Below are 21,873 nucleotides of genomic sequence, written 5' to 3' on the forward strand. Positions count from 1 at the left end.
TCGACATGTATGTTGACATATATTAAGTCAGCTGCCTGTTCAATGCTGTGGATTGAACTTCGGCGTAGCTCAATTGTTAGAGCGCTTGGTATGTAGAACCAAGGACCCGGGTTTGGTCCCCGAAGCCGGAGCGAATTTTCTCCTCTAATAATAAATGCTCACGTCCCTACAGAAGAGAAAGACGACCGTATAAAGGATAGCTTCTATGAGGAATTGGAACACACTTTTGATCAGTTACCTAGATATCACATGAAAGTTTTATTGGGGGATTTCAATGCTAAAGTAGGACGGGAGGATATTTTTAAACCAACAATTGGAAAAGAGAGCCTACACGTAAGTAGTAATGACAATGAAGTTAGGTTAGTCAACTTTGCCACATCAAAAAATTTAATTGTCAAGAGTACAACATTCCCCTATAAGGATATACATAAATATATGTGGACTTCCCCAGACGGAATGACACATAACCAGATAGATCACATCTTGATAGATAAAAGAAGGTACACTAGTATGGTAGACAGTCGAACTTTCAGGGGGGCAGACTGTAATTCTGACCATTATTTGGTAATTGGAGAATTAAGAGAAAGACTAACAGTAGCCAAGCGAGCAGAGCAACAAGCTAATATTAGTAGATTCAATATTCTGAAATTAAAGGACGAGGAAACTAAGCAACGTTATCAGGTTGAAATTTCAAATAGGTTTGCTGCTTTAGCAACTGCTGACGAAGCTGAAGAAAAGTTAGATGTTAATAGCGTGTGGGGAAAATATCCGAGATATTAAAATTGCAGCTGAACAGAGCATAGGTTATCATGAAACTAAGAAAAAGAAACTATGGTTTGATGAAGATTGTTCCATTGTAGCAGATAGAAGGAAACAGGCAAAATTGAAATTCTTACAGGATCCAATTGTGGAGAATAGAGATAATTATTTCAATGAAAGATGGGAAGCAAGTCGTACACTTAGGAATAAAAAGAGAGATTACTTGAAGGAAAAACTGAATGAGGTAGAAACAAATAGTAAGAATAAAAACATTCGAGATTTATATAAGGATATAAAGGAATTTAAAAACAGATATCAGGCAAGGGTAAACATGATCAAGGATGAGAATGGTGACTTACTTGCAGACTCTCATTCAATTCTGAACAGATGTAAAAACTATTTTGGGCAACTACCGGTACTAAATATACATAGGCCAAATAGAAATGATCGGGACGAAATTCAAATGCAAACTGCTGAGCCATTTATACCCGAACCCACACTTTCTGAAGTCGAAATTGCGATAGAAAATCTGAAAAAGTACAAGTCTCCAGGTATTGATCAAATTCCAGCAGAATTAATACAAGAGGGTGGAAGGGCATTATCTAGCGAAATTTATAAACTTGTACTTGCAATTTGGGAAAAGGAAATTGTTCCAGAACAATGGAAGGAGTCCATAATCGTACCTATTTTTAAGAAGGGGGACAAGACTAACTGTAGTAACTTTCGAGGAATATCACTTTTGTTGACGTCGTAAAAATTTTGTCGAATATCCTTTTGAGAAGATTAACTCCATATGTAGATGAAATTATTGGGGCTCATCAGTGTGGTTTTAGGCATAATAGATCGACTATTGATCAGATTTTTTGTATTCGACAGATATTTGAGAAAAAATGGGAGTATAAGGGTACAGTACATTAGTTATTCATAGATTTCAAAAAGGCATATGACTTGGTTAAGAGAGAAGTTTTATTTAATATTCTTATTGAATTTGGTATTCCCAAGTAACTAGTTCGTTTAATTAAAATGTGTCTCAGTGAAACTTACAGCAGAGTCCGTATAGGCCAGTCTCTATCCAATTCACTGCGGGCTAAAGCAAGGAGATGCACTATCACCTTTACTTTTTAACTTTGCTCTAGAATATGCCATTAGGAAAGTTCAGGATGACACAGAGGGTTTGGAATTGAACGGGTTACATCAGCTTCTTGTCTATGTGGATGACGTGAATATGTTAGGAGAAAATCCACAAACGATTAGGGAAAATGCGGAAATTCTAGTTGAAACAAGTAAACGAAATGGAACTATAAAAATTGGAGATTTATCCTTCGAAGAGGTGGAAAAATTCAAATATGTTGGAGCAACAGTAACAAATATAAATGACACTCGGGAGGAAATTAAACACAGACTAAATATGGGAAATGCCTGTTATTATTTGGTCCCTATCCTGAGCAAGACCAATCCAGTCTCTATCATCATATCCCACCTCCCTCAAATCCATTTTAATATTATCTTCCCATCTACATCTCGGCCTCCCCAAAGGTCTTTTTCCCTCCTGCCTCCAAACTAACACTCTATATGCATTTCTGGATTCGCCCATATGTGCTACATGTCCTGCCCATCTCAAACGTCTGGATTTAATGTTCCTAATTATGTCAGGTGAAGAATACAATGCGTGCAGTTCTGTGTTGTGTAACTTTCTCCATTCTTCTGTAACTTCGTCCCTCTTAGACCCAAATATTTTCGTAAGCACCTTATTCTCAAACACCCTTAACCTATGTTCCTCTCTCAAAGTGAGAGTCCAAGTTTCACAACCATAAAGAACAACCGGTAATATAACTGTTTTATAAATTCTAACTTTCAGATTTTTTGGCAGCAGACTGGATGATAAAAGCTTCTCAACCGAATAATAACAGGCATTTCTCATATTTATTGTGTTTAATTTCCTCCCGAGTATCATTTATATTTGTTACTGTTGCTTCCAGGTATTTGAATTTTTCCACCTCTTCAAAGGATAAATTCTCAATTTTTATATTTCCATTTCGTACAATATTCTCGTCACGAGACATAATCATATACTTTGTCTTGTCTGGATTTACTTTCAGACCTATCTCTTTACTTGCTTCAAGTAAAATTCCCGTGTTTTCCCTAATCGTTTGTGGATTTTCTCCTAACATATTCACGTCATCCGTATAGACAAGAAGCTGATGTAACCCGTTCAATTCCAAACCTTCTGTTATCCTGGACTTTCCTAATGGCATACTCTAGAGCAAAGTTAAAAAGTAAAGGTGATAGTGCATCTCCTTGCTTTAGCATCTGACAGATATATTCAATAGGACCAAAAATTAATCTTTACGTAGATCATATTAGAATGTATGCTGTTTTTACAATACCTATTTCAAAGCCCATGTTTCGTGAAAAATTTAATTTTAGGACCCATGTCTATTAGACTTCTTTTCTTGTTTTGGTGAATACAACCACCTCGATGGTGTTTGGGTAAAGGGAGATTCCAGTAAGTCATAGAAATGAGTTTTGAGATAAATTCAAATTATAAATTGGCCTCTTATTGCAAATAAATTTCTACACAAATAAAACACATCAAATGCTAGTATTATTTTTCGTTTTTTTTTTTTTTTTTTTGCACACACACACACACACACACACACACACACACACATACAGACACACATTTGTAGAATTTAACTTGTGTTGTTCCCTGGAGTACAAAGCTCCAGTTGCACAGAAAATGACTTAACCCCTTTACCTGAACACCATTGAATTATGTTAATAAGTGGTTGTATAAACAATTTTTAGAAAACAATGATTTCGAGCTGAAACATATAAGAAAATTAAAGTTTAAAATGTTGTTTAGTTAACTGTCCGAAGACAGCCTGAACCTCACAAGTAACACCAACAAAGCACAACTTATGAGGCAACTAGGCCAAGAGATAATGAGGTAGGGTGGCCAGTTCCTTTACCCCTCCATCAGATGCATATAAACAATAGTTGTTATTCCTCTGACACATATCGTCAAGTGAGATATACTGCCTGATAATAGATGTACATATCAGTCAACCTGGGTAGCATAGTCGGTAGCTATAGCGCTGGCCTTCTGTGCTCGAGGTTGCGGGTTCGATCCTGGCCTAGGTCGAAGGCAGTTAAGTGTGCTTAAATGTGACAGGCTCATGTCAGTAGATTTACTGGCATGTAAAAGAACTCCTGCGGGAGAGAATTCTGGCACACCGACAATGCTGATATAACGTCAGCAGTTACGAGCATCGTTAAATAAACCATAATTAATTAAAATTGTACATATCAGCCAGAACCTCAATCAAATAAATTTTAGAATGTATTATAATTAAAATAGTTCGTATATTATTAATACACAAAAGAAAATTAGCCTCTTATGTTTGTGTAAATAACTGGTTTTCTATGCCAAATAAATTACTTTTAATTTACATAAAAACTTAATGAGTAAATTACCTTGCCAACCCTGGTGAGAGAGAACCACATGGAAAGAGCAGTGTTTTACATCTACTGATGCTCGAAGACTAGAGAGACGATTATTACATCTGATATTGAACGAATATGATAACAGTAGATCTGCATGTAATATGTTCAAATCAAGAAAGAAGGGGAATTACATTCCATCGTAATTAATAGACAGCTAATTGAGGATAAAAGAAAGTTTTGTGAATTTTTAAGACTGAATGTAAAGCTTACACACTGAGGTTGGTGGAAGACAAAGTCAGGTGCCAATCTTGCAACAAAGTCAGAAATCCGATAACATCTACACAATAACTTTAAGGTAGATATAACAGTAAATCGTACAAAGAATGGTGTTGTGCCACTAATTCAATTCAAACAATATCTTATATACTTGAAAATGCCATTGTTGTATACTGATGCCATGCAAATAGCCACTGGAAGAGATGCGATTCATGAAAAAGTGAGATTATAATGGTATTATAGGAGTCGACTAGTCTGCATTTAGAGACGGTGCAGCTGAATAATTTCTCACTGTACATGCACAGTCCATTGCATCACTCAGCCGCACATCTCCAGATGTCAGAGTCACTTCTCACAAATCACACTTAAAATATTAATCCTTTTTGTGAGTGAAATTCAAATAAAATAATAAGAATTGATAATAGTGATTACATTACTGCAGGCGCAGCTTTTGATTGTCTGTTTACTTTTACGATATTTTAGGATAGTAAACCAAATGTGACGGCCCTGTTGTTACCTGTACGGTGGGGTGCAAAGGGGCTGAATTTAATAGAAGCAACTCACGTGTTGTTGGTGGAACCTATTCTTAATCCAGCTGACGAGCTTCAGGCTATTGGTCGAGTCCATAGGATTGGTCAAACCAGGCAAGTTTAAATTATGTATTACTGGTAATTTCATTAACAGATTTTTAATATAGTTTCTAGATACTGTGATACAAATATAAAATGTGATTAACTAACAAGAACAAGTTAGGTAACAGTCTGTATGATATGTGGCACATGTTTTGAGATTGGAGATGAAGACCACGAGGAGGAGGGAGGCAGGGCAAAACATTCTTTTTTCTCCCATGTAGCATAAGTAAGAATGACACATGCAAATGTTTGGTGAATAATTCAGCTTATTGTATAAAAGCTGCACCTGCTGTTACAGCACTGAATATATATATATATGTTTATTGCGCGTATGCATGTGAACCTATTACATTAATTCACAGAGGTAATAAATGAAATCAGTGCGAACAAGTTTTGTCAAATAAGTTTTTTGATACGTCCAATAGTTTTGATAGTACAAAATGAGATGTTTTGTTCACATTCTCCTCTTGCAAGTCTTGCGGAGTGAATGATTACTCACCCGCACTGCGGAGCAATGACCTCAAGGAGCATTTCATACTGTGTCAAAATTATTGGATGTATCAAAAAAGTTGTGACAAAACTGACAAAACGTGTTCAGATTGACTACATCTGTTACCGAATTAATGTAATATGTTCTCTTCAATAGTGCTCGAAAATGGGCTGGCACTTCTCTGCACCAGTAAATTTCATACTGACACTTTTTCTTCAAGAAATTTCATACTGGTATGCCATTTAAAAATAACCCATTATGTTGCAGCTGAGCTTGTTTCTCCTGCATAAGTTACTTTTATTTATCCAAACACACAATTCACACAAGTTTTTTTGGACAGACTGTAGTTATGGTGGCAGACACATTAGCTTTGATTTCCATTGTTGCTTGCGAACTGCTGAGATAGCAAGTCGTTAATTAAGAAAGTTCTGTGCCCTTGCCCTTGCCACATGACATTTATCCTTAAAGAATTGTTTTAAAATTAATTTCCTAGGCGTTTCCTCTTCTTTTTCTTCTTCTTCTTCTTCAGTACTACAGCCCACTTCAGGCCATGAGTGCCTTCACCACACACTTCCATTGATCCCTATTCCTATAGTCCTGTCGCTCTAATTTCCGGCAGCCAATCATGTTGCACATCGGCTCCATTTAAACGTGTGCATTTTGTGATTCGCTGATGAAGACGTTATGCATTTCCTAAGGCTCGATAAATACTTAATATAATCGCCCGTCATTTTAGCTCTTTCATTGGCGTTCGCAGAAAGCACATGAGGACGTCATTTGCCGCTCAATTATTTGCTGAATTACAGTGCGTTTGATTTATTATCATAGGAGCTATGACATGATAATGTTTAATAGTGTGGCAAATAGATTCCTCGTCTGGTAGCTCAGCAACGAAAGAACAAAAATGGCGAACGATACTACCTACCTAGACTTTATAGAGCCTTCCGTTCCTAAGATGTAAACAAAGAGGAGGAGTCACGCCAGGAATAACTGCATCATGACTGTAGCTTCCCTTCTCCATGTTTGTTTTTCCCAGAGAGCAGGATCTTGTTCCACACTATCCTGCCATCTGACCCTTGGCCTGCATCTTATCATTGTAAATTCTGGATGCCAAATTTTAAGGAAACACTACAGTAGGTAGTTCAAATCCAACTGCAAAATTAGCAAATTAGACAGATTTGTAATAATTTAAAAAAGGAAAACTGACAGTGATATTACATGTATCAGTAATACTGCTGTCGACGTATCAGAATTATAGTCTTGAAGTGCTTCTAGTGTCATTGTTTCTGAAACAGGAGATTTAGATTCTGAAAAATTTCTACAAGGGCTTCAACAATTGAAAGAAAATAATGGCTTATGATTCAAAATGGGAAACTAATTTGCAAAGTGTGTTTTTAAAACCCAGTGACTAAGGCTTTCTACGGAGTGGAAAAATTGCTTCATGTTTTGGTGATAGTGATAAAAAGAGAAGGCAGTCAATACGAAAGAAAATATTTGATCACAAAAAGAACAATGCACATGAAGCAGCAATTAACGGTTTAGCTCAATCGAAAGAAGAGAAGTTGCAATAGGTAGCGTTCACACAAGAAATAGCTTATCACGAAAATATGTGTCTGTGTTCAGAACAGTGTAGCTACACATTGGCAAAACTGAGCAGGTCATTCTCTGATTTTCTGATTTTGTTAGATGTGTAGACTATGAATGATTTTGAGATAGATAGAATTTTTCAGTCTGAGCACTTATGTGCAGATATCATGAAACACATTTCAGAATCAATGAAAGCCAATTTAAATGTATAACAACTGACAATTTAAAGATTTCAATAATGACTGACAAATTCACCAATATAAGTAAGAAAATAGCTCTTGCTATCTGCATTAGAACTGTTCCCTGAATGCTCTGAACCCAGTACATTCTTTTGTGGTTTAGTAAAACTGAGTGCAATGTTGGACTGTTTGCATAAGTATGATTTTAAAAGAGAGTATGTTTTTTTATTCTTGAAGTTAATGAAGTTGATCACATGAAATATTTGTATTCAACCTCATTAAAAAAACCAGTATGAACTGCAGGAATGTGCATGTGCATGTCTTGGATATAAGTAAAGCATTCGGTAATATTGTCCAACACCATATTGAAAAATCAGTTCAGAGTCGCAACTTGCGTACTTGAATAAGATTTAGTCTTAGATCTTCAGTTGGGGAATAACACCTATATCGAAGGTAATGGAAAGAGACCATCTTTAATATCAATTGCAATGTGATGCAAGGTGTGCCTTTATCACCCGCTTTGCCACAGATTTCATCTTGAACAGTGGACAGTTATGAATTAGTTACAGAGATGAAGAAAGTTACAGTTGTTGGGAAAAACACAGAATTTGCCATTACCATCATGAATATGGTAATCAAACGATTTCAAGAGATTGGCCTATCTTTAAACTGTAACAAATCTGTTTCCATCTCCATTGAGAATAATCATTTAAATGCCAGGTTGGTACCCAATTTTCACGAAAAATTTATCCATAGTATATTTCAGAGATGACAGACTACTGTGTGTTAATTCATGAACTAATATAAGGGTGAAAAAATTCGTTATTTGTGGATCAATTTTTCTGATAAAATAGTTTTAGACATAGATAAAATTGGACAAGACCTGAAACAAAATTTGGTGATTAACTAGTGTATTTTACCGAAATTAGTTGACGGTTTTCAAAATTTCCAGAATCTAAATCTCCTGTATCAAATATTTCTGAGTCATTTTTATTTAAAATGGGTAAAATCATTAGAAGCTCAGTGAAGGAAATTCTGATCGATAAAAAACCGGACATCAGAGGAAAACTCAGCATGCTTGAATATAATAAATGATGTCAACTACAAACACATAGCAAAGGAGTAATTCTCTATCAACAGTACCAACCTATTAACTCATGGATGGATTCCAGAATGAGATTCTTCAGCACAGAATGGTGTGACACTATCAAATTACAGACAAATCTTGCTCCTGTGAGAGCTCTTCATGGACAGAGCCAAGACAACTCTCGTTGCAGACATTGTTTTCAACAATGGGCTACCAACAAACACGAAACTCTACCTCATGTCCTTGGATTTTGTTACTATGGAGAGCTTCTCCAAAACAACAGGCATCATTTGATAAGGAGTAAAATAGCATCTGCCATCAAGACCAACAACAGCAATCTAGAGGTTTATGAAGAAGTGCACTGTGCTGCTTACAATGGGAGTCATAGACGAGTAGACATAATTGCTAATTGTTGACGTAGCCTTCCACAACTAGTGTCCATGGGTTGTTGATTTCCGGGCTTCTGCCACTTTGTCTCAGTTGCTGGAGCTGACGTTTCAACCATCTTGCTGCAGTCGTCCTCAGAGCTGTGAACAAGTTGTGATTAGTTCGCAGGAGTGTTTATATAGCTGCTCTGGGTTCCTGTCGGTTACTGGTTGGTTGGTTCTTCTCCCTCTCCTGTGATTTGTTCGTTGGTCGTCCATTCTCTGTGCATAGTCTATTACCAATATTACAGGATTGGAGTGGTTAAATGGCAAGTTGTAGCTTGTCGATAGTAAGTTAACATGGAGCAGCCATTTGAAATACATTTCTGAAAAAGCTCGTAAAAGATTCTCCCTTCTAAAAAGACTAGCAGGAAAGAAATGGGGATGCTCTAGGAATACTTTGAACACTACATACAAAATGTTTATACAGCCAGTGCTGACATACTGCGGAGAAATTTTAATTACTTCACCTTTCATAAACGAAATAGAATATGTTCAAAACCAAGCTCTCAGACTCATTACTGGTGGAATCAAAACAACTCCAATAGATTCTATGAGATTCCTCACTAATATTAACAGCATCAAAATGACAATAGAAGAAAAAGCACTGATTCAATATGAAAAACTTATCAGATTACCAGGAAACAATTGGCATTCATACAGTCCTCTCTGTAGATTGAAAACTCAAAAAAGTTTCATATCCATTGTTCAAGAATTAAAACAGAAAATCAATATCCCGAATTTAAAAGAAAACCTACAAATTAAACCGAACCCTTTAACTCTATTAAATATAGAATATAATCTAAATTTAACAGAAGAAATATTGAAATCAGAAGTAAACACTGAAATACTAAAACAATTGTCTTTAGAGACAATTAATATTAGGTACCCTCCACAAAACTGGCTTCATTTATACACTGACGGATCCTTGATCTCCAGAGAACAAGGTGCCGGTGCAGGTGTTATGTGCTGTCTCTTCTCACTTTATAGATCTCTTGGATATGGAAGAACAAGTTTTGATGGAGAAATCATTGCAATAAGTGAAAGTCTCAGGAATCTTCTATGCCACATCAATAAATTTAAGAATGCAGTTATATTGTCAGACTCCAAAGCAGCTATTCTATCAATAGTCTCTAAACACACACCTTCATCTCAAACAGCAGAAATAACTCAAATGCTCTCTCAATTAATATCACTCAATAAAAGAATTGTATTCCAATGGATACCATCCCATTGTGGAATCCTGGGAAACGAGAATGCGGATGCTTTAGCAAAGAAGGGCAGCACTGCTACTTACAGACCTGTTACTAAATCTACGTATTACTCTGTGAAAAGATTTATTAAATCTACATACTTAGACTTCAACAAACAAAATTTGATAACACAATCTTAAGGGAAAAAATGGAACTCTCTGCATCAAAATCCACAGTTAATTCTCGATTTACCACGAAAATCGTCTGTAGCTGCATTTAGATTGGCAACAGGCCATGATTGTTTGACCAAACACCTGCATAGAATTGGAATATATCAGTCCCCTAACTGCCCATTGTGCAACTCAAACCAAGAAATGGATTCGGAACACCTCAAAATCTGTGCTTCAGTGGCTGGCCATGATAATACCTTTGAAAAATATTGGAGTGCAAGAGGTCAAATGACTTTATTGTCAAACGCCTGGCATTAGAAAACAACAACATATTACAGGATTGGAGCAGACTTCTCCATGTGCAGTTGAGTTGTAAACCATCATCTTTGTTGATGTTGTTAGAGTGTTTTATAATCTCATTCGCTTCTTTAATTAGTCTGTTATATTTCTTTTCTTCTCTGTCCAATATTTTGACGTTGTCGAAATTGATGACGTGACCTGTTTCTGCTTAATGTTGTCCTATGGTCGACTTTTCATAAGGGCCATATTTGCAATGCCGGGTATGTTCCTTTCTTCTTTCTTCCACAGTGTGATTGATGTAAACTAGTCTGCAGGAGCAGGAGATATTGTATACTATATTCCTGCAGAGTGAAGGTATGGAAATTATTTATCATTAACCTGTTGTTTCTCTAGAATTTCAATCAGTTTTGTCGTGTTTTTATACTATAATTGTTATGAAATTTGAACTTAGTCTTCAAATAAGCCTGTAAAAAATTTTGTGATATTGTAGGTTGGGGCCATATGAAAGTTTACAATTGGTCTAATAAGAATATCCGATTTATGTATTTTCGATAAAGATCTCATTTTGGGAGCTTGTGGATTCAAAGGGATTAAAGAACGTTTTTTTTTACTTGTAAGGGTAAAATCTATTGTTTTTAGGATGTATTTTAGATTTCTTTGATAGTGATTTGTAGGATCTCTTTTCAATGTTCCAAAATAGTTTTCGGAAATAAAATTTCAGTTTTCTCAATGTAATCTGTTTTTTCTAGTATTACAGTAGCGTTCAGTAGAACCAACAATTTGATAATATTAACATCGACAAATTTAATTCATCAGGTGTATACAAATTAAGTTGTCAATTTCCAGATTGCAATGCCACGTATGTAGGTCAAACAGGTAGGAATTTTAATATTAAGTATAAAGAACATAGAAACATTTCCCACAATATTCCCCATTTAGCTTTCAGCGATCACTTATATAATAATCAACATCATTTTACAGATATAAACTCCGATATGAAAATCTTACACATAAACAAGAAAGGAAAAACATTAAACATTTTAGAATCTATTGAAATATGCAAAGATAAATACATAAAACCTCACAGTCTTACTGAAAAAGTCATTTATGGAAAAGAAAAAAAAACATTCTGTTTGACCAATATATTACTTCAGAATTTAAACAAAAAAAGAATAATGTAGTTGCAGAGTGAACATAATCTCTGGCACAACTTACGCAATAGTCAGCCCACATCATGTCAGACAGGAAGATACACATCTGAAATTGATCTGGTGAGTCAACCAAGTTGTACTATTGCCCATTCTTCGTCTTTCTTATAAAAGATCTTATGTAATTTGCTACATTTACGATAATTCACATTATATTACAAGATGTAAAATTTTATATCATTTTATAATAGTTGTCACTATTTGTAAACTGAAAACAATTGTTATTTTTAACATATTTTAAATTTAAACGAAAGATACTAAGTAATTATTGTAATTAGTAATTTTAAATATTACAGTCTTTTCCATCATTGATCATGGGGATGCAATCCCCAAAACATATCTGATTTTAACAATTAAAGAAGTTTGACAAGCACATGTGTTCATAAAGCCGTTGTGATTGTTTATTGCATTTTATGAATCATATTCTGAGATTGGAGTATTGTGGATTCCTGGTCATGTTGGAATTCCTAGTAATGAGGCTGCATACACTGCAGTGAGGGATGGTGCTATGAATGGTGCTTTGGATATTAGTGCAAGAGATGACAAGACATACGGAAGTACTTTAAATATAAAATATGGTGGCAATGGGAAGGAAAGTGGTCTGCACAAGAGGAAAATAAATTGCGACGTATCAAGAATACTGTTTGAGATTCGTCCACAAGAGCATCATGATACGAAGAAGTTTTCCTTACCTGGTTGAGGATTGGCCACTGTTGTCTGACATATTGTCATCTGCTACGTGGCGAGCCTCAACCGGAGTGTGATGTATGTCATGTACCAGTTACTGTTGAACATATTCTACTACATTGTATAAAATATGATTGTCTTTGGCGTCAGTACGCAATTCAACTGACATTGTGCGACATTCTTGGAAATGATTTTGATTGTACAAATGCAGTTCTGAGATTTTTATCCAGCACAGGACTTGACAAGGTGATTTAGATTTTATTGACCCATTGTTTCTTACGTTTCAGTCCCTTTACATCTGGAGGTTACTTTTGGTTTATATTAGTTTTACTTGAACTTTACATTTAGGACTCTTTATATCCGAATATTTTTATTGTTTTTAAATTGCCAGGTAATTTGTTTCTGGTGTTCTTTATTATGTTGTTTTATTTTATGATATTATGATCTCTTTTTAAAATATTGATTAAGGCAGGCCATTCCAATACAGCATTTCAGGGCTAGGAAACCTGGACGTTGTCCTGTGTCTGCCCAAAGCGAAACCCCACTCCTCTCTGTTGCTGAGGTTGTGGTGATGTACAAACGTATGAACTTATCAACTCTTCTCACTTGTTTGATGATTTCTTCAGGCATTGCTGAATTATGCGTTCCATCAGTCATTTGTTCATTCATATGGTTTACTATCATTTGTGCTTAACTGTTGTGAACAAGAATGAAGAGAAGTGCGTCAACAGTCGGTTTAGGAGTGCCTGTATCTTGTCCAATCTGACTACAACAATGTTCAATGTTTAATATGCCGTATCAATGTACGGGCAAAAACCTATAACTTTAAGAGTCACTTTGAAGTTAAACATTCTGATACCCATGCTCATATTATTGGTGAAGAGAGGAAGGCATTAATAACGAAACTAAAGGCCGAAATGCAGTCTTCTTATAATGAGGTAAATATCATTTCAACTAATTATGTACCTTTAAAGGCAATATAATTAAATTAATGGTTATAGTAAGTTTATTTTTAACTGTTGTCAACAATGAATGAGAATTATTATAAAAACTTTTGTTAAATTTTAATAATTTCAAGGTAAAAATTGTTCCGGGGCTGGGTATCGATCCCAGGACCCTTCGCTTAGCGCACAAATGTTGTACTGGTTGAGCTACGCAGGAACTAGGCCTGACACCATCCCAATTTTTTTCCTTTATATCCACATAACTCAAGTGGGCTAACAAGGTGCCAGAAACCCAACTTTGAGTGCAGACAAACTTTGTGTGACTTGAATTGTGGTTTTCTGTTAACATACCTACAGTGACGTATATATTATGCAAATCTGGCTTTCAGGTAAAGCTCCCTGTGAAGCAGACTTGAATAATTTCAAGGGAAAAATTGTTCCAGGGCCAGGTTAAACTGTTAAAGGATTTTCTGTCCGTTAACTATGTATGTTTTTTTTTTTTTTGTATAGTGACATTTAATGTATTTAAAATTTCACTTTTTTTTTTTTTTTTTTTTTTTTGACCTTTTATACATGGAATGTTTGTTAAACAGTGCGTGATTTCAACTTCAGAGATATTGTGTCCTTCCCTGGTGATGTTGAGTCAATTAGTCTCTCCACAAACAATCTCTTACTGTGTGCAGGAACTTGGTGCAGATGTAAAGGAACAACTGCAGAAAAGATGACAGGAGTTCATGTGTTTCTCTTTAGCCCTGGATGAAAGCACCAACAATGGAACACAGTGCAGTTAGCAGTGTTTGTAAGGGAAGTGGATAACAAATTTAACATTACTGAAAAATTACTTGACATTGTTCTTTTAAAAGATACCACGACTGGAGAAGATATATTAGTGCTGTTGAACAGATAATTGAGGAAATAACTTTGTGCTATTGCTATGGACAGGGGGGGGGGGCTGCTGCTATGTTGGCTGAGGTGCAAGGGTTTGCCAGTAGAATGAAGAGGGCATTATCAGCTGTTGGATATCCACCAATCACAGTCGTGCATTGCATTTTGCATCAGGAATAACTTTGTGCAAAAGCAATTCGTAGCTTCAAGACTGTGATGAATGTTGTCACACGATGTGTTAACTTTTGCAGACAACAGGGGCTTAACCATCGTCAGTTTAAAGGGTTGTTACTTGAGTGCAAAGCTGAATATCATAACATCCTGTTTTATTGTGATACTAGGTGGTTAAGTTGTGCTATAGTGCTAAACATATTTTTTGCCATCTTGAAGGAGATTGACCTCTTTATGGATATGAAGGGGTCACCTGAATTACTTTTGAGGGACACAAACTGGGTTGCTGACCTTGCTTTTTTAGCTGACATTACAAGCCATTTGAGTGATCTAAATGATTCTTTGCAAGGCAAAAATTTGTGAGACGGAATTCGTGCTTTTAAGATGGAACTTTTATTGTTCAAAAAACAATTACAGGAGAAAAATTTTGAAGAATTTCCATCTTTAAAAACATGTGACTTATCCAATTGTAACGCTGATAGTTATTGTGAAGCCCTGAAAGAATTACAGAAACAATTCGACAATTGATTTACAGGTTTCGAAGAAATGTCCCCTGAATTAAACATTTTTATGATGCCCTTTTCTGTAAATGTTGAGCAGGCTGCAGTCAAATTTCTAAGAGAACTGATAAGGTTTCAGTGTCACACAATTTGAAAGATAGATATTACAATATTTCAGGTGGCCTTCTTGCATTTTATAAGAACTTGGAGTTCCCGTGTATATGCATTGTCATGCAAGTTAGTTGCCATGTTTGACTCTACATACCTTTGCCAAGGTATATTCTCAGTCATGAATCTGAATAAGAGTAAAACTAGGTCATGTTTGTCCGATGTTGCATTGGAAGCAGTGTTATGCATTCATTCTGCTCAAACAATTTTCTCTGACATAGCTAAGTTGGTGAAATCAAAGAAATGTGAAGTGTCTTCCTAACTACAGAAAAAAAAGGATAATTTTATTTTATTGTATTATTTGTAAAGGCTGAGTGTTGTAATTCTTGGATTCTTTCTGTGTGTTATAAAATGTGCCATCCATACACGTCATTGGCTCACTTCACCCCTTCCACGCATGCCTCCCTCTCAGCAGTTAGTATTCCATCTCTTTCCCACTCACTCACTCCCTGTCTCTCTCCCGGGCTTGCTGGCTTTGGCATGGCTCCTATGAACCCAGGGTTGCCACGTGGCATCACAATGGCTGCCCACTTGAAATCATCTGGATTAAGGTATAATAAGTGTTCATTTTTATGGTTTTTAACTAATCACTTTGTATATTTGATTTTAGTGTGACAATGTTTTGTATTCGTGTTTGTATTTAGCTTATGGCATGATTTGTGTTTTCTTTTTAATAGAATTTTAGATAAGGGCGCAAATAGCCATAATAGCTAATGCACCCTTCAAACCCCCCCCCCCCCCATTAACTGTTTGGTAATTGCATAGATCGTTGGAATTGGTCATAAAATTCATTGTTGCCATTCTTTTAGCATTGAGAAACTGGCATTGCATCAAGTTAACAAAACAGTATCATGCCATTTGTAACATCATTCATAAGACAATAGAGTACTTTCTCATATACAAGTAGTTACATATAGTAAACACTTAAAACGTAGTATTGAGTATTCTTCCTGGTACCAGAATGTATTCTTAAGTCTGAATATAGAATTTGCGAGTTAAATTTATCAGTTGCTTGTCTGAAATTGTTGCATAATTTAGACAAATTTCCGCATGTCGAACTTTTTTCTTCTAACAGGTAGGCCTATGTTAATTTTTAATTTTGCAGTATTTATAAAGCATGTTGGAAATGTATTCACGTTTTTTAATTGGCGTATTAAATACAGTACTTTTATTGTTTCTTGAATTATAAAAGTACTGTACCTTACATAGCTTTGTGTAATAGTGCTCTAATTACGAAAAATTGTAAAGGGCGTGGCTCGAGCATCTGCTTTATTATGTGTGATTCAATAAGTGAATATGTTTATGTCAAAACAATTAAGCATGAAAATCCTGTATATTATAAAACAAAACACCGAATCATGTTTTATAATAACGTTATGCTTCACACAACTAGAATTGTATGGAGGAGTTGGCAGAAATTTATGGCAGATCCCATGTACTGATCAAATGATTACATTTTATTCTTCCAGTTTCTTTGTTTTCTTTTGTTGCTGTTATTATTATTATTATTATTATTATTATTATTATTATTATTACAGTAAAAGCTCGATATGCGTGGTTGTTGGGGGACATACTTAACTCCCACGTTATAACTGAACTGTGATATATCGGAAGTGATTGTAGTCCATGTGTTAATAAAAATCGCAAGTCACATGGAGATTGGTAAAGCCGGTATGTAATGCACTATAACTCTATACATGAATTTACATACTGTAATATAAACTAAACACTCACCAGTTATGCAGTTTATTCTGTAAAACTCGTTATTGTATTGCTTTTAGCAATAGTTCACTTCACTGTTTATAAACTATCCTGATTTTCCGTACGTTTTGTTTGGCGGACTAAATTATTGCGTTTCTTCTCTACGTATTGTTTTATATTAGCAAGATGGAGGAGATGAACACTGTTTGGTTCACTTTGCCTTTCCAACCAAGACATTACATTATTTAGATGAGATCTCACCTCAGTAACACTTGGAATATTGTCTCTCTTTTCTACAACAGTTTCATCACCACCATCTTCATCATCGTTTTCATTTTCACCACCATTTTCATTCCATATAACATTTATGATATCTTCACCCTCTAATTGTACCATCTGGAATGTCGCATTTCCACGAAAAGTTGGTCTTTGTTTCTCTGCTTTTTACATGGTCAATTATTTTAAGCTTTTCACTCACTGAATATGCTTTTCGTTTTTGCACATTACTGCACTTAACGTTTAATTAAATTAAGACTCAGAATGTGTGACACAGACTAAAACTGAATAACTTAACACTCAGAACATGTGACACAGACTAAAACGCGGTACAGTATAACTCTCACTTTACAAGATTAGAGAAAACTAAAATAAAAATGCATTAATGACTTGTTAAGCCATAACTTGTTTCCCGTTATGCCTGCAAAATCCTTTGGAATGCAGTTCTACAACCCTGAAGAAAAGGTCATTCATTGTCCACTAAACGCTGTGCATATACCTGCTGATGCAGCATGTTATACTCCAGAAATGCTCTATGCAGTATTATCTTTTACATTGATTTTTTTAAAGATTGATTTCCACTAAATGTATTATATATTTCATGTTTTATATTGGGGACATACTTTCCCCGCATTAAAACCGAATTCATGGTAAATTGGACCATGCTATATCGGGCTTTTACTGTATTATTATGTAAAGCTATTGATTTGTTCTCATTGCTTACGTACATCGTCATGTAAGATCTTTTCAGAGTGAGTTAGTCTGCCAGTATCATATTACCAGGACTTAAAAAAAATTTATGATGGCTCATTAATTGGGCAAAAATTTCACTAGTCAGCACAGTCGAACTACAGAAGCACAATTAAAAAATAAGAATTTTTTTTCACTCAAGTTCAAATTATCACTCGTCACAGACAAGCAAACAGGTACTTTTCTCAAGCCCTGCATATTCTATTTTTCTTTGAGATGAAACTCATTCCTGGTGATAAGCAAGGATAATGGTTAGTAGAGTTTAATTTTGACGTGTGTGAAATGGCCAATACTTTTTTCACAGAGATTTCTAATCCATGGACAAGATTCCTTTACAGTCACACGAGACTCCTGGCATTAATCCCATCCAAAGATAACCATGCTGAGTATTTTTATAATTCTTAAAAATCTGTTGCCCTTGACTGTTAACCTGTGAACTTCAGAGCTAACAGAAAGTGAATATCTATTCAGAGAACTTCCTTTGATTTGTTGTAGGAAAACTGTGGTTCATCGATTCCTTATTCGTGGAACAGTAGAAGAAAGAATACATGCAGCAGTACGGAGTGGAGCAGAGAATTGGAGTGGAGATAAAATAACACTTCGTCAGCTACAAGATTTGTTCGCAGCTCCTTGTGAAGATTCAAATAACGTTTCAAATGATAAATCAGCTATTCACAACACTAATTCTCCAACAAATGTGTGTACTGCAAGTACAAGTTCGTGTGGTAACAGTAGTAACTCACTAAATGAAGACATACCAGACAATAATGCCACTGCCAAATCTCATGAGACTATTGTCGATGTTAATATTTTACCACATAGTACTAATGTAACAGTCTTTAATGAAACACTGCCAAACAATGCTTCAGAAGAAATTGTCATTGTTGGAGAAGCCACTGCCACTTAATATTGCATTCAGACATGACAATGGACCACACAGGTGCTGACTACTTTGAAATATTGGGGGGCAGGACTTTACACTGAATTTCGAGAAAACTTTAAGTGCTATTTCTCAGATATTTCCATACAGATTTTACAGAAAATAACATTGTCTGATTTTTCATATAATATCCATGGAAAGTGCTTAATACAAATGGTTGAAAACTACTATCCTTATGTGCCACCTTTTCCTTTTCACTGCTTTGTTCACTCTTTGTTTATTCTTGCAGCAATAATGAACATGAGCTACTAGTTTCACTGCCACTACTACAACCCAATTCATCATTCTATTCCCTTTCATTGCAGTTTCATTTTGGACAGTTTTCTTTATTTGAGAATTTATCCATTATTATCAATAGTTGCATCACAGTTACTGATCGCTGAACAAGCACATACCTGCGATGACAATCATCACAAGAATGATCACTGAAACTGAATGTTGATAACAATTACTTTTAAATTTCGTAAAAAATTTAAGTGTTTGTGAAAAAAGTTTAACATTAATAATAATAATAATAATAATAATAATAATAATAATAATAATAATAATAATTTGTTAACTGATATTAGGTAAAAAAAAACACAGCCTGTTACACTGTTAATGGAACTGTTAATTTTGTATTATTATACAAATATGCTTATACCTTTATTGTTTGACCACAATAGTTGATAGATTTGAACTGAACTGAAGAAATGTGGATCATAAAGAAGAAGGAGAGCTGTTGTTGCATCATGTAAGGGAATTCACCGATCTTAAATATAGGAGGAAAGAAATTGAGGGGCCATTGTGAGTTGCGTCATAACATGTTCATTGCGACAGCTGACTCTGTGGATTTGAAATTATAATTTTTGGTTTATGTGCTAGTTCATCTTTCAAACAAATTAATTATTTTTTTTTTACATAAGGAATCTCTCTTCCAATTGTTTGGGTGATGTCCCTGGCTTTATAAGTTGAGGGGGCAGAAAGTGCCTTGCCCCTCCCTCCCCCAGAGTTGGCACCTATGATGGACCAGAAGCGAAATTATGTCTAGAAAAAAAAAGTTTATGGTGATTAAATGCATGACAGTATTGTTAGCTATTAGAATGGGATGATGAGTATATTCTGTATGAAATGAGTGTTGATTGACGTTTTCGCAACTATTAAGTAGTTTTAATATATATTTCATTGTGTGTCCAAAGAAATGCTGATGGTTGTGAGAATGATATATGTATTGAGAGTAGAAGAGGTTCAATGACAAAAATGTCACAGAGCAAGTCTCTTAAGATAAAAGGAACAGACTTTTCCTTTGCCATTTTTGCATTATTTCATTTTATTCAGTGGGAAATCGACTTTGTTTCTAGAAATAATTGCAACATCACAGTAAATTCATTAGCACTTGCCAATGCATAGAAACACCCCTCCTCTGCAGGAGTGAGGGGAAAGATGAAAGTAAACTCTGCCTGATCCAAGTTCATCTCTGCAAAACAATTCTGCTCCTCAGTACTTTTGATGAAGCCCATATCTACGTTTTGGTAACACCATTGCCACACATCTATTACTTAAAGAGATTTATTAATAATTAAAGTTTTAAAATACTCTTAATGAAAAGATGTTTGTGAAATGTGTTTAACAGATAACGGGATCAAAAATTATCGTGTAAAATAATTATTTCTGGGATATTCAAGCGCAAAGGAACAAAATGGTAGAGGACGTTTTCATTCATACTGTACTAAGATTTCGTCTCGTAAACAGGACTGTCATTGAACACCTTCCACCCTGTATAGAAATTTATCTACAGTATTGCATAGAGTCTCATTGATAATTTTTTTTCTTATTGTGATTTAAATATGTATGTAGCATATTTAGTACAGACATTCACAAAATACAGTTATTTTCTTATCTACTCTAAGTACGGTACACATAAATGCTTTGGTTTTGCTATCAGTACCAATGTATAGGATTGCCACCTTTCACGTGTTAGTGCACATTAATAGAGGGTGGGATGGAGAAGAAGTATCTCAAATGAATTTTTTTTATTGCATTCATAATGAAATTACTATGATGTATCATTATATTTGAAAATGAAATACAATACAAAAACTGTAATGCATATTACATGCTCAACACAATTCCTAACCCCAATCAAGTGCCAAGTCCAGTAATGAAGAAATTAAGTACTGTGTAACATAATCTTAGCATTACAATTTCTTAACCAAGTGTTGCCTTTTGTATGCATTTTTATTCACTTTTTGCTTTCTTGGGTATACTTTGTATTATGGTGTTACTAGCTGCTTACAAAACATTGTCCTTCCTTTTTTTTTAAAAAAAGTTTCTTTCTTTTAACCAAAGATTACTGGTACTGATAATGCTGAAAGTTCTCTCAACATATGCGTTGCTTACAGAAATTGATAAAAAAAAAAGGGAACTAATTTCAGAAGTTCATCAGCATCCTCATGTTTGTTAAAAACTCTGCCCACATCTTATCACCAGCAGAGTACTTGCTGAGTGGCTTTCAGGTAAGTATGTCTAAATGTACGAGGTCTAAAATACATAATGTCTAATCAGCAATTACATCTAATGAAAAATAAGTCTACAATTTATTCATGTATAAAAAGGTCTCATGCCAAAATGTCTAATTTTGAATTGAGTCTAATTACAAATAATGTCTACTGTAGCATGGTCTAATGCCGAAATGTCTAATTGAAAACAATGTCTAAAATCGTCTAGTGGGAGAAGGTTTCATGCCAAAAGTGAAATTTTGAATTAGATCTAATCACAAATAATGTCTCCTGAAGTATGGTCTAATGCTGTAGTAACAATATCAATTAACTTCATGGTACAATAAGGTCATTTGAAATATAGAGGATAAATAACATTGCAATTCTTAAATACTATCAATTTATCAGTGCTACCACTCTCTGATTCGATAAAACCATATAGTATTATCACACATTGCCTAAATGGAAAGAATGTCTATTCAGTAGTGACAGGAAGTGATCACTCTTCTTAAGAACCTTATGTGATAGGCTCAAATTGCAAACTGAATCATTAGACGAAAATTAAGAGAGTTGAACTAACGGTATCCTTTTAAAAAAATATTATGTATCACAGTTAGAGAT

The 21,873-nt window shown here is 34.9% G+C and overlaps 1 protein-coding gene across 5 annotated transcripts in view; it reads left to right on the forward strand.

The window, feature by feature from the left end:
* The window catches only part of LOC138701460 (E3 ubiquitin-protein ligase SHPRH), a 444,559-nt gene extending 423,922 nt beyond the window's left edge, over positions 1-20,637 (forward strand). For 4 of the 5 annotated variants that reach the window (XM_069828345.1, XM_069828347.1, XM_069828346.1 and 1 more), the window contains 2 exons: positions 4,966-5,126; positions 18,331-20,637. In XM_069828345.1, coding sequence (XP_069684446.1) covers positions 4,966-5,126; positions 18,331-18,742 — 573 coding nt within the window. In that variant the 3' untranslated portion in view covers positions 18,743-20,637. The remainder of the gene's footprint in view (positions 1-4,965; positions 5,127-18,330) is intronic. The other variant, XM_069828349.1, reaches the window with a different exon arrangement.
* Positions 20,638-21,873: the final 1,236 nt, after the last annotated feature.

The sequence above is a fragment of the Periplaneta americana genome, chromosome 6 (genome assembly GCF_040183065.1).
Source record: "Periplaneta americana isolate PAMFEO1 chromosome 6, P.americana_PAMFEO1_priV1, whole genome shotgun sequence".
NCBI classification, from domain to species: Eukaryota; Metazoa; Arthropoda; class Insecta; order Blattodea; family Blattidae; genus Periplaneta; species Periplaneta americana.